The 13866-nt window shown below is 33.8% G+C and overlaps 1 protein-coding gene across 1 annotated transcript in view; it reads right to left on the reverse strand.

Moving 5' to 3' along the window:
• Nucleotides 1-13866, reverse strand: part of LOC117105967 (serine/threonine-protein phosphatase 6 regulatory ankyrin repeat subunit A-like) — a gene marked incomplete in the record, with an annotated part of 28674 nt that overhangs the window by 5047 nt on the left and 9761 nt on the right. The window contains 12 exon segments of the mRNA XM_033247274.1: nt 90-177; nt 427-631; nt 778-983; nt 1269-1470; nt 2120-2194; nt 2442-2586; nt 2991-3164; nt 3514-3577; nt 5439-5521; nt 5820-5934; nt 10371-10536; nt 11025-11150. Coding sequence (XP_033103165.1) covers nt 90-177; nt 427-631; nt 778-983; nt 1269-1470; nt 2120-2194; nt 2442-2586; nt 2991-3164; nt 3514-3577; nt 5439-5521; nt 5820-5934; nt 10371-10536; nt 11025-11150 — 1649 coding nt within the window.

A 13866-nucleotide genomic window follows, 5' to 3' on the forward strand; every position in this document is an offset into this window, starting at 1 on the left:
GAGGAGATCATACATTTTCACATTCAGTGACGCTGTCATGAATACTCAACATAGATGTTTTCATGTAGAGACAAATAATTTGGACTTACACAGCACAATGCAAGGCAGTAAATGCATTCCCTTCAAAGAACTTGTGTTGACCCTGTTCAAGTAAAAGTTCTACACAACTTTCATGACCTGGAAGGGAAAAAATACAATAATTAAAGATACTATATTGATATTTCGTATTATCATTGTATAAATGCTATCTTTTTGGATATGACTAGACTCATAAAATAGAAAAAAATAATAAAATTGAAAATAGATCAATGCAGCCACTATATCTGGATATGAAAACAACTACTGAAACAAAAAAAACGGCTTTTAAAACAAATTTGAACATAGAGCTACCAAAATCCTCCTAAAGTGACAATATAAACATCTCACCATTATAGGCTGCCCAGTGAAGTGGTGTATAGCCTCTGTTATCCAGCATGTTTGCACTACCAGCTTGAAGAAGAGCTCCTAGGATACCAACATGGCCGCACGCTGCTGCCATATGAAGCGCTGTACGTCCTTTGATATCCCGAGTGGAAGTGTTTACACCATGCTGGAGGAGTGCATCTACGCATTCTTCATGTCCGTTAGCAGCCTAGAAAATCAAATAATTTGGACATATTTAGAAAATCTGTCTTATTTTCAGGCTAAGGACGAATGGTTGGTTTTAGTCATTAAGAAAAATAACAGATCCATGCTGGATTTGAACCAAGGAATTTGGGATTAGAGGGATGCACTTACCCCTCTATGCAGAGCAGTTCGGTGGTTGATGTCTGCAATAGATAGGCTGGCCTTATGGGATAGTAACAGCAGCACCGCATCTATGTGACCATTTGCTACCGCAACCATCAATGGTGTGCGGTTCTGTTCATCAACACAATCGACAGCCTGGTGAGATTCTGCGTTCTCTATGAGGATTTTCAGACACTCCGCATGACCGTTGTAAGCTGTAAGGTCAGGTCAAAAAAGCATTAAGTTTCACTAATGACTTTCAAATAATATACATTTTCCTTCTCATTTGACACTCCACTCATAATACAGGATTAAAAATATGAGGCTCTGAGAACATAGTGGAGAATTTCTGGTGTTTGAAGGATTTGAATTATAGCCCAACTGTTAACAAGATTTCAGAATATTTTATTACTTTGACTACTGGCAATGTGCCTAAATACTTAATCAAGTTCATAATGATTCATGTGATATGTTTTTAGTAAATATATTTCTTGTCTTACCAGCTGCATGTAGTGGAGTTCGTTTGGAAACGGAATCATTGACTAATATCGTTGCCCCTTGTATAGCTAATGTTTCAATACATTCTGAGTGACCTTTGAAAGAAGCTAAATCCAGCGGGGTTCGACCATTTGCATCTTGAATATCTAGACTAATAATAGACCTCATTAATACACTCAAGGCATCAGCATGTCCATTGTAAGCCTAGGAGAAGAAGGAAGTGATCATTGTTAGGTAACCTTGTGGCTTAACTATTATGTATATGATATGACATCACAAGATGACATCAGATGACATCACATGGTCATCACAAGTTACTTTATTTATATATTTTATTTTTATTCATCTATTTCACTTATTTCTTAACTACAACAAGTGCCGGGAACCAAGGAGGCCAAGGTGAATAATAAGCCTCCGCACTAATCTTAAATATTAAATAATTACTAAGCTTAACTAACAAAATTAACAATCTTCATAAATTAGGCATGAACAAAAAATTTTTTTTTATTAGAATTTAACAGAAATGATGAACATTTGACGTTACAGATGATACTGTACTGTATATAAATTTGACACCCTAAAGTACTATTAAGACAAAACGAGTTTTGTTATTCCATAAAACAAAAATGTGATAGTCACTCCAACATTTAATACATAATAGTAATACAACATGTATTTTGCAATTTAACTGCTGTTGGTACCATATCTAGAAGTGTTACCCATTTTCAAAAAAATTCAAGCTCTAATCTATATTGACTATAATTTGCAACAGATGGTGCAATAAGCAGAGCTCTGACTATTACACTATAGAACCCAATTCTGTGAAGTCCAGCGGATTGTTAGTCTAACTTACAGAAAGATGCAGAGGTGTGGTGAGAGGAGCAATCCCAGTGCTATTAAGTAGGTCAGCTCTACCATCGTTTAAAAGCTAAATGAAAGAATTTAAACATACCATTTAAAATTTAAAAAAATACACAAGCATCAATACTTAGAGATAATTCTTCATATCAAGTTAATTATCTTACGATGTTTAACTATCATCCCATAACATTTCAAACCATTAACAATTCATGCAATACTACATAACAAAAAAATGTTAGCACTGAAGGTTGACATTAAGACTTTTAATTCCTATGTTATGACCTAGTTACATGTCAGACCCCTCAGCTACGTACCTTATCTATTACATGACTGTGTCCATGAGCAGCTGCATAATGGACAGCGTTATACCCGTTGATATCTCGTAAACTGGCGTCAGCACCATTATGGAGAAGATGGTCAACGCAACTAATATAAAAGGGTGAAAATGAAGCAACTGATCTAATTTGCTTAAAATTATGTATTATTGGAAAGTGATGTAGTGTTTTTAAAGCCCAGTCCAGACTATCAAATTTCATTTGACATAAACATGTGACATGCCTAAATATGGTCATGATGACATCACATCATGACCATATATAGGCCTAGGCTCATTAAGACTATATGTGGGCATACAACTGATTTTTTTTTCAAAGAAAATTTGATGATTGTACCAAGCTTAACATACCTCTTGGATTGCTTACATGCAATATTAACACATCAGTGCACTAACAAACTGACAGACTAAAAAACAGTGCACAATGGTATTTAATTTATATATAACTATGTTGGAAGGTAGAAATACCTGTCTCTTATACACATCTAGATGTGTATAAGAGACAGCATGTATATCAAACAAAATCAACAAATAACATACATTTAAAATTATATATGAAAGAAAAACCCCCATTGCAACAAGCGACAGAACACACTGGTGGTTGGCATTGCCTGCCGCATAGTGTAGTGCGGTCCTGCCTTCTTTGTCAATTATGTTATAGTCAGCTCCGCTACGAATTAAAAGGTCTAGACAATCCACATTCCTGGAAAGAGGGTTTGAGTAGAATTCATTTAATGTGCAAGCAATGCGAGTCAGATTATACTGTCATGTGAAAAGACATTCATGACTCTACAGTCAGGTGTCTATATAGGCCTAGTCATGTGACTCTACAGTCATGTGACTCTACAGTCATGTGACAACAAAAGTCAATAAAAGTTAAAGAAGTACTATCTGTGGTAACATCTATATTGTGAAAGATTTGTTGTTGATGCAAGAAAAAATGTTGACATTTTTATGTGGACAGCACCTAGGGCCCTTAGACTTGGTGGCAAGAACAACCACTGAACAACCAATGCTCCGGCCTCAATCACCTTAAGAATGTTATCACTTACCCACCGCAGGCGGCTGCATGGGCACACGTTCTTCCATTGTCATCTGTTTCATTAACATTACAACCTGTAATTATTGTAAAAAATACAACTGTGTGATTAGTTTGCAGATAATGCAGGGGGAGGGGGTAACTTAAGCGGGGTTAACTCTACAGGGGTTATCTTCCTAAGGGGGTTGACTATAAAGAAATTCTTGATGCACCGCCAAATTCTCCACTAGGGGCGGGGTTACCACTGCCATGAGTTTAATTCTTAGTTACTCAAGCAGAACAAACTGATTTACAATAGTTAATATTAATGGTATGCATCCTTTGGTTTATGTGTACCAAATCTGTAACACAATATGGACTCACGCAAAATCTTACAATAAATACATATTATAACATTTTATAAATATACATAATTGCATAATAAAACATAACATGCTATTGCTGCAGTTGAACAAATAATACAAATGCATGATTAGCTTGTAAAAATGTAATTATATTAGGAATTACCATATTAATGTAGAATTCCATAAAACAATAAAAAATATTGTTAATGCAAAAGAATTATACTAGTATATTAAGCAGTGCAAAGTTAAAAAAAAAAGTGATATTAAAATTTTATTTAAAAAGAAAAGTTCATAATATAAAATGATCAACAATATCAATCAATGTAACATTGCTAAAAAATAAATAACTAAATATTCTTCATGTATGGAAAAGACGTCGGTCGTGTCTTCAAATTAAAGAGTGCAGTACATTTTATCCCAATTCACTCTTGTGGGTGGCACTGGACTATGGCCGCAGTTTGTCCCCAGGATCAAAGTCCACATTTCCTAGTTATTCAAATTATAATAATTTTATTTATTTTATCTTTTTTTTACCTGACAGAAAACCCCACCTATACAACAGAAAATCTGAATGTGATGCTACTTCATGACACCATCCATCAACATTGTGACATTTCTACCGCTACACTTGTGACAATCGATACCATAATGACAAAAGTCTTTGTCATTGTGACGTTTTTATCACTATAGCTGTACCAATTCATATCACGGCACAAGTCATCATGATTGTGTCATTTCTATCACTACAGTACACAGGTCACAACTGATAACATAACACACAAGCCATAATCATTGTGGCATTTCTACCACTACACCTGTCACAATTGATACCATGCCACAAGCCATCGTCATTGTGACATTTTTATCACTATAGCTGTCCCAATTGATATCATGGCACAAGCAAAGATCTTATAAACACAAGATAACGTTTTCCGCGATTTCCGTGTACGGCGCCCTCTTGCAAAAGTGAAAACTTTTGAACTTTGACTGCTTTGACCATAGCCTACACCGCACGACTTTACGTTTACGCGTAACGATTAGGAGCGTCCGATTTACAATGAGCCCTCTCTTTAGAACAATTAAGGAACAATTAACGTACTTGGTAACAAGCTTTGGCGTAACACGAACACCCTATCTCAGATCCATGGCAGCGACTATGATGCCCTCTCCCAAAAAATGATTACTTTTCTGTGCCAAATCGACGCTTCTATTTGTTACGCGTAAAATCGCGGAGAATGCCATCTTGTGTTTATAAGATCTTTGGAAACAAGTCATAGTCATTGTAACATTTCTATAACTATACAAGTCACAACTGATAACATAACACACAAGCCATCATCGTTGTGGCATTTCGACAACTACACATTCACAATTGATACCATGACACAAGGCATCATCATTGTGACATTTTTTTACCATCATAGCTGTCCCAAATAATATCACGGCACAAGTCAAAATCACTGTGACATTTCTATCAGTACATGTCACGATTGATACCATGACATAAGCCATTATCATTGTGGCATTTCTACCCATATAACCCATCACCTTCAGCATTGACACTATGTTTACATATGACTCTTCAAACACCTACCTGCTTCTAAGAGTCGCCTGCAACATTCAACATATCCATTTAAACTTGCTAGATGAAGAGGAAGCATACCATTGACACCTCGTCTGAAATAATTTAATCAAAATTTATGTATAAGATTATGTTATTAATTAGGATATACCCAATAATATTCATTATACATACTTAATGAAAAAAAAAAATCCTGGGAAACTTAGAGCAAACAAAAAATTTTTGTAAAGTGTTCAAATATTTTGTCTTAAATTGATTGCTTTATATTTAATCAATTTATTAGCTAATAATTGAAAATTAGAACAAGAATTCTTTGACTGATGGATAATTTATGGATTAAATTGAAAATGAGATATATTATATTTCATTTCATACAAAATACATGTATCATACCTTGTTGGGTTTGCTCCATTTGCTAGTAGGGTAACTAGAAGCTGTTCATGACCATACTGCGCAGCCAGGTGTAGAGCTGTACTTCCACGCTGGTCAGGACAATCTACAATGGCCCCTGTAAAATAATGGATTATTCTAACAACTCAATGTACACTTAATCTTGCACACAAGCACAAGGACCTATAACCTCCATCACTGGAATTTGACCAAACTCTTGCTCTTAGAATAAATTGTAATAAATCTGGATAAATTTATGAAACTTTCAACAATCACTTTTCCATGTCAATGCAGAAGTTTCCCAGAAATAGGAACGGTATTCCGCACTCCAGCCACTGGCAAAGTAAAAACTCATTATTCAGCAAATTTAGAATGTTTCCATGTTCTTATTACTGTATTACCGTCTCCCTCACATCAGCTGGAGTATGATCATGTGTAGCAAAATACAATGTGTTAAAAAGCTTGCTAACAGCCTCATCTGTTTCTCAAGTGACTTCTTCACTCTCTTGTAAAGTCCTGTCCACACCATCAAATTATATCAGACAAAAAGAAGTGACATGCCTAAATATGGTCATGATGACTTCACCTCATTACCATATATAGACACATCATCACTATATATGGGCATACAACAGTATTCGTCAAAGAAAATTTGATAATCTGGAGTGAACTTAAGTGTTTGGTAATGGAGTAGCATTACCTGTATGTACTTTACTTAGTGCATATGGACTCACAGGCCAATAGCAACCAAGTGCATTTTTGCTATTTGCATACCCGAAAGACTATGGCTATGTTCTTACATGGCAGCTAACAGTTAGCGGGATCCAGATCCTGATAAACGTTAGCTGCCGTGCGTCCATACGAGAAGATCCCGATCCGGATACCAAGAATATGATGATCGAATCACTGGCCAATAACAAACTGGAAATTGTAAACGCGTATGTGTGATTGGTTGATGATAGAAATGCGCTCAACTAGCCGTTAGCGGTATCTGGATACTGCTAACGGTTAGAGCTAACCGATTGGGCGTTCTCACACACGTGCTAATGGTTAGCGCTAACGGTTAGCTCCTGATCCGGATACTAGGGCTCTCGTGAGAACCAGGCAAGTGTGTTTTCCTTGTGTAAAAAATTCAGGAAAATTTATTTATATTTATGACAACTGACCCTACAAGCATTTAGCTGTTATAACCCAAAAATGTGATCAAATTAATCTAAGACGCCTAAAAGTCAGGCTCTGGAGGAAAAACATTTTTTGATATGTTGTACACCTGATATTTTTTTAAGACACAAAAAGAGTGTTTGACAAAAAAGTAGGGAACAGTTAATAAGAATAGATACAGACTTTGAATATATAAAAACTGGGGGGAAAAGGTGGGAAAAGAGTGGTCATGCCCCTAGATTGTTTCCTCCTGAGCCTTGTTTTAAGTTAGTCATCTACTCTAAACCCTCATTCAAAAATTTAATTTAGTTAACATTATTTCCTTCATTGAATTTCTGTCATGGATAATAAAGTTTTTCTTATCTTATCATACATTTGAATATGTATGTCCACGAATGTTTATGCCCACAGAACATCTGTGACGAAGTGAAGCCTGCAACCAAGTTACTCCTTGCAAATCATGTTTGTGAAATAACTGCCAAAACATGTTGGAAAGTCAATTTATACTAAATTTTATATATATATATATATACATCATGCTATTTTAGTATTTTCCATATTTTTGATTTTAAAACAACAATTTTTACCAATTTTGTGATGGTCTCTGAATGAGAAATTGACAAATTCATAAAATTGAAGGCCGACTTCTCAAATACTGTATGTTTAAACTAATATAATTTCACAACGAAATGTCGGATTTAAATGTTTCTGTAACTATTTCATAACTTGAATTTTACTGCTTAATTCTGTATTAAGAAATAAAAATCAATTTTCTGCAAAGCAGTGACTGGTTTGGCTTGTCTTTGCCACATTTAATGCTGGCTCATAAAATGAAAGTGGGTAATTCCACTATTACAAAAACAGAACAAACTCATTGAAATAATAAAAAAATGGAAGGATAATACCAGCCAGGGATAAGAAGTATAACAATGAACATACAGTGAAAATGAGTAGTAGTAACAATCTAACAACAAAAACAATTCTTTGAACTTTATGGATGAAATATATGGATATAAATATAGTAGTGTAGAACTTAATTTCTAACATGATTGAGATTTTCGTGTCATGCATGCATAATTTAAATGATTTGTTTTTCAGTTTCACAAGGACAAATCTCTAGTTCATTTCCATAGTTCCCCTGGATATTAGCCTACTACATGTAAAGCCCACCTCAAGTATAACCCCACTTTACAGTATGCAAAGCATGCCAAGGCTGATCCCAGTTATAAGCCTCCACTGGGTATAAGCTACCCCTAGCAGGGTTCTCACCAGAATTTTACAGTGGTGGTCGGCAACCACGTTAACTGATATCTTTTGTCTTATCTAATGTAGCAAGCATGTCTATTGTCTAGCCAATGAGTTGTTTAATTAACAACTCCCTACTCTAGTAGTTGTAACGAATGTATTTTATTAGCCTACGTTTTTTCCCCACTATCAATTTCAAGAATAGTGGTGGTCGGCAGCCTAAAAATACTGGTCGGAAATGTTGAGTACTGGAGGGGCCCGATCACTGCCGACCAGCGTGGTGAGAACCCTGCCCTAGGAATAACCCCATCCCTTATATAAAGTAAACATGGGTATCAGGCCACCCTATGCAAAATTATCTACCTGGGCATAAAGGAGAATATGTCAAGAGAAATATCATATAAACATGAATAATCTATATACAAACTACAACAAAAATGAATAATAATAAAAACAAAGGCATATTGAGTGTCAGATATAGAATAAAGTGATTATTGATTGATTTTAAAATATAAAGGTAAAAGTAAAAATCATGTTACTAATTATAAAACCCAGCACCTATATTATATAAGTTCTGTACTTTGGAGCAACAATACTAATAACACAAAAATTTTAGAAAATACAAATTATAAATAAGTTGAAGTTATATAATTGCATATTATGTTGCAGTACACTATAAATATATCATCATATAAGTCAATAATTTTCTTAAATAAATGGACTATAGTATTTGAATCTGTTAACAATATATTAGTTGCGGTGTTTTTTTATATTAATTATTAAGGTCTTATACACATCTAGATGTGTATAAGAGACAGATCTGGACCCTTCTGATTACCCATTAAGACACATTTGTTTAATTTTAATAAGTTATTACTGGTCAGATTTTCTTATTGTTTTATATACAATATAAAAATATGATAGTAATAAATGCTATTATAAATATATACTGTTGACCAATAAATCGAAAAATATAAATATTGTTACAAGCATTATCAATGAAAATCCAAACCAAATGCAGCAAATATAAGAATTAATAATAGGAATTGAAAGCTAAACAGTTTTATTAATAATAATAAATATATTTATTATAATGCTTTGAAAGAAAATGAAGCTTTGATGGTAGTGAATGAAGCATTGAAACATAACAAAATGCTGCAATGGATGGAATAGTTTGCTGGGGGTTCATCAAATGTTTTCTTAACTCTACTCACCATGGTCTATCAGCTGCTGAATGGCTTTGAATCAGAAAGATGAAAACATCTTAAACAATAATCTATACTGTAAAGCGATATCCACACTATCAAACTGTGTGTCACAGATACAAAAAATTTGCTAAAGTATCAGCATAACATGAGAATCCTCATGCCCATATATGGATGTAATATGAAATCATCAGCACAAATATGGGCAATTCACAAAAACTTCTCACATAAATTATTTTGATGGAAATAGAGTTTAATGTGCTGATATTTTGTATAGCGCTATTTATTACACAAGTGTAAATTACAGGTTCCCATACATAGCCTTTTGAGAAATAGGAGATTGGACTATTATATTGCACCACAGTGATATTTTGAAAATCATGGACATTTTTAGTTGGTGTTTTCTCTGTTTATTAAGTGAGGTCGTGGAGGTATGATGGAGCTGTGTTTCGGAAACAATAGTAAGGAATCACAAAACCACTAGGGTGGGTACATTTCCTGATTGTCTATGCCAAGTACCTCATTAACACTTGCTTGTTCTATCAATTTAGCTAAAGGCAGAAACTTAGTTGAAAAAAAACCAAAGAATTTAAAATACAAGAAATTACAATGGAATGTAGTTTATAAAAATATTTTAGTGTTCTAAACATTGGTAAGTTTAAGTAAAATTTTGAAGAATTTTGTCAAATTTATTACTAGTGAGTATTAATTGAATTCTTCTTTTGTAAAGAAACAGCATTTTTTCACATCACTGACTTGAAAATAGTTCTTCTTTATGTTTTAATTTCAAGGTTGACACTACTTAAGTACATTATCAATTGCCACAGCTACAGCATAAAACCATATGACATTGAAATGTGTGACTCAAAGCGATGAAACTATTCCCAGGCTGTGTAGGAGGATATTTGATGAATTTGCAAAGAAACACACTCTGCCAACTTACCATGTTGTATCAGCGTCTGGGAACGTGTGTACCGGCCCTGCAAAGCGGTCATGTGTAGCGGTGTACGGCCATCTTTGCACTGCACCGTGGTGACAGCACCCTTGCTAACAAGAAGCTCGAGGCACATAGCTCCGTGGGGAGACGCAGCAGCTAGATGCAAGGGGGTCTATTCGACAGAGCAAAGAAAGGGAGGGAAAAAAAATAGGGGGATGTAGTTAATATTAATACTCGTTAAAAACAAGTTCATAGGGTCAGTTGCATGTATCCATGTGAAGATAATGATGGTAATGGATGTTTGCTTTTTTAACAGGTATCTGGATGAATGTAGTTTTACTTCCTAATATTCACAAGTGAACTGTCAATTTATTGTTCACTATAAAAATTAAATTTAAAATTTTGATGCTCCATAACTTCATGAGGCTTGTGGAAGGAAGCTTTTTTTTTCTCTTGGGAGAAAAATCCAGATACTTTTCACAATGATTGAATCTAGAATTTTAGGTTTGAAAGACAAGCACCTCTACAACTAATAATATCAATATGCATGAGTTTCTATAATTATCAATCAGTTCTATACCCTCTAACTACATTGTAAATGATATTAAGAAACAGAAAACATAACAGTGAAAATAGATGGTGAAAAATAATGGTCCTCACTTGGCCTTTGTGATTGGTTGCCGTAATGGAAGCATTGCAGCAAAGCAGCTCATGGACCACCAAGTTGTTGCCATTTAGGCATGCAATATGCATCGGTGTGTTGCCATGGATATTAGTGGTATCAACCTAAATTTGGAGAGTGAATGAATTAGAAAGCATACAAAAAATATGATGTCTAAATGTTAGGCTACAAATAAAAAAAGTTACATGTTGTTAAAAATTGTCTAAAAAAGCAAATTAACATTGAAAAATAAATAAGAGAATCTCCAGTAAGTACATCATATGATCATTATGTCATCACAATGTTATCATCATGTGATCATTGTGTGTTATCATGTGATCTAGTATATGCTAACAATTAACAGAAAAACATATCATTTTGATCCAACACTCAGTAAATGCATTATGGAACTATAGCGATAACTCTTTTTTAAGGCTTCTAAAAGGAAGATGAGCATCTTATGTTAGATGGATTTGACGCTATATAAAACTACACTATTATTATTATTATTATTATTATCACTTATTTACATAAAATTCACAAAACTTCACATGATCCACACTCAAGAATATTGGATTACAATGCAAGCAACTGTACCACATTTTCTACAAATCACAACTAAGGATTTTGTTATTTTCAATATTTTCAACAGGATTTGTGTCTAAGATAAGACTTGTGTCTGTTCCACAATGCTGCAATCATTATATAAGTCAGATATATTTTGTTGTCACACAGAGTAGTACAGTAGTTTGTTTTTTTAGCAACATATGCATTTTTACATTTATTGTTAATAAATATAAATAGTCAAGAAGTTTTTGTGGGTTTTTTTTTTACTATTTTGTACTGTAGGTATAAATGTTGTAATTGGTAATTTCTTCGTTGAATTAACAAAAAAATTTAATTCTGCAAACACAACTTTTAATTAATTAAATATAATTAGTGAAGTTAATGTACATTATAATATGGCAAATTAAACAGTTAAATAGAAATATAAGGCTTTTTGTATTCCTAGATTTATGAATTACCATAAAACAAACTTTTAGCGTCATCTCACTAGAGAGAAAGGTCAATAGCTAGTACATGGTCTTACAACACAAGGGTTTTAAAAGAGTTTGTTAAATGTTATTGATTTAAAGATTTCACAATTAAAATATGAAATTATTAACAATAGTGCTCCAAATGAGTGCTTTCTGTTAGTTTAGAATATTCATTGCCATCACTTTTATGACCATTTTATGCCCTACAAAAACAGATTTCCATGGGTACACAGTGCGTTTGTGTTTACACATGTGACACTTGCAATCTCTGGGCTTTAAATAAAAAAAGTAGTGGTTTGAATCTGTAGCAGGTCATATGTGCAGAAGTCCCTGGGTCAGCTACATATGTATATGCACTGCACTTCTACACACTTAAATTAAATTTCGGTCTGAAAAGAATTCCCTGCCCGGCAGCCTGCTCATAGTCTATTAAAACTTTGTATACATTGTAAAAAACATGTTAATGCATCAGTAAATCTGAACACTGTTACAGTGTCTATAGCCAAGCTAGCCAGAAATTGCATTATAGTTGTCTATATCAGTAACAATATTATATGTTTATGTTGGCTAGCTAATATCAAATATTTCTTTTTACAGCTTATGATTTGCTGACAGTTAGCAGATCATATAAAAGTTGAAGTCTGCAAAAATCTGCCAAAATAATTTTACCCCCAAAATATTTGCCTAATTGAAAGGTGACACCTGTTGTGATGACTTAAACATGAATATTTATTGTTGATATTTTGAGGGTAATTTTATGGACATGTTGGCATGGAAATTATGGTGTGTTTTAAGTCAATATGATGTTGAGTTTGCACTTTTATTTTTATTTTTTTTAATAATTTGTTTAAAACAATTTTCTTTTTTTTTAATTGCAGTTACTGATCCTCAGTTGCATATCTTGAAATTGGGGGGGGGAAGATGGGGTGAAGGTGAAGTGGATGGTCTGCTGATTATTCAAGGGCCAATAGTTCGCAAAATAAGGTGATTTGAGGTGATTTTTAACTACTTGAGCATAATTTTTTTGCTTCAAACATTTTCAACAGAGGGAAGGAGGGTGCATGTACATTTTGTTGGGGCCCCACTGTATATCTGCCACTGTTAATCCTCCCTAATTTTTTTTCATAAATTTTTTCCAATTACACAAGTTACTCTCCCGAGTTTGTTTCTGGCCATATTTACAAGATATGCAGCTACAGTACTTTGACATTTCAAGATGGAAAATTATTATTTGTGCAAACATAAATATTTAAAAATATATACATATTTAAACAAAAAATAATAATTGGCATATTGAAAAAAACAAGAAAGAAAACAAACAACCTGTATAATAAATAAATGAATAAAAGCAGTCAGCCATCACCCCTCTGAAAGTTTTGATTCTAAAACATTTTGCTTTGGCAAAAAATGCCCTAATACAAACCCTTTGCAGCAGGTTTCAAGTGTCAGTTGTGGATTTTCTTCCCCCTACTTATGAATAGAATATTTAATATTTGCATAAAAAGCATTGATCCAACTTGGAAGCCATGCCATTGAATTACTAGACATGCACATTAAGATAATACTCCTGGACCAATTCCAAACACACAGGAACTAAGATAAGGTATGGGTGTGCCCATGGACATCCTGAAAGTCTACGATAAGATATTCATATTTTTTTATCAACTCTCAAATAATTGAACACTTTTATGGTTAAGTTGCAAATGTAGAAAATAAAAATATAAACACTTTCTGAAGTGGTGCTTGCATCTAATTGAGTGGTTGTTTTTCAAACCATAACATCTGCTCAGTAGCTAAGTAGATA

Source organism: Anneissia japonica, unplaced genomic scaffold (genome assembly GCF_011630105.1).
Source record: "Anneissia japonica isolate Jap-2015-1 unplaced genomic scaffold, ASM1163010v1 scaffold284860_len1800451_cov186, whole genome shotgun sequence".
NCBI lineage: Eukaryota > Metazoa > Echinodermata > Crinoidea > Comatulida > Comatulidae > Anneissia > Anneissia japonica.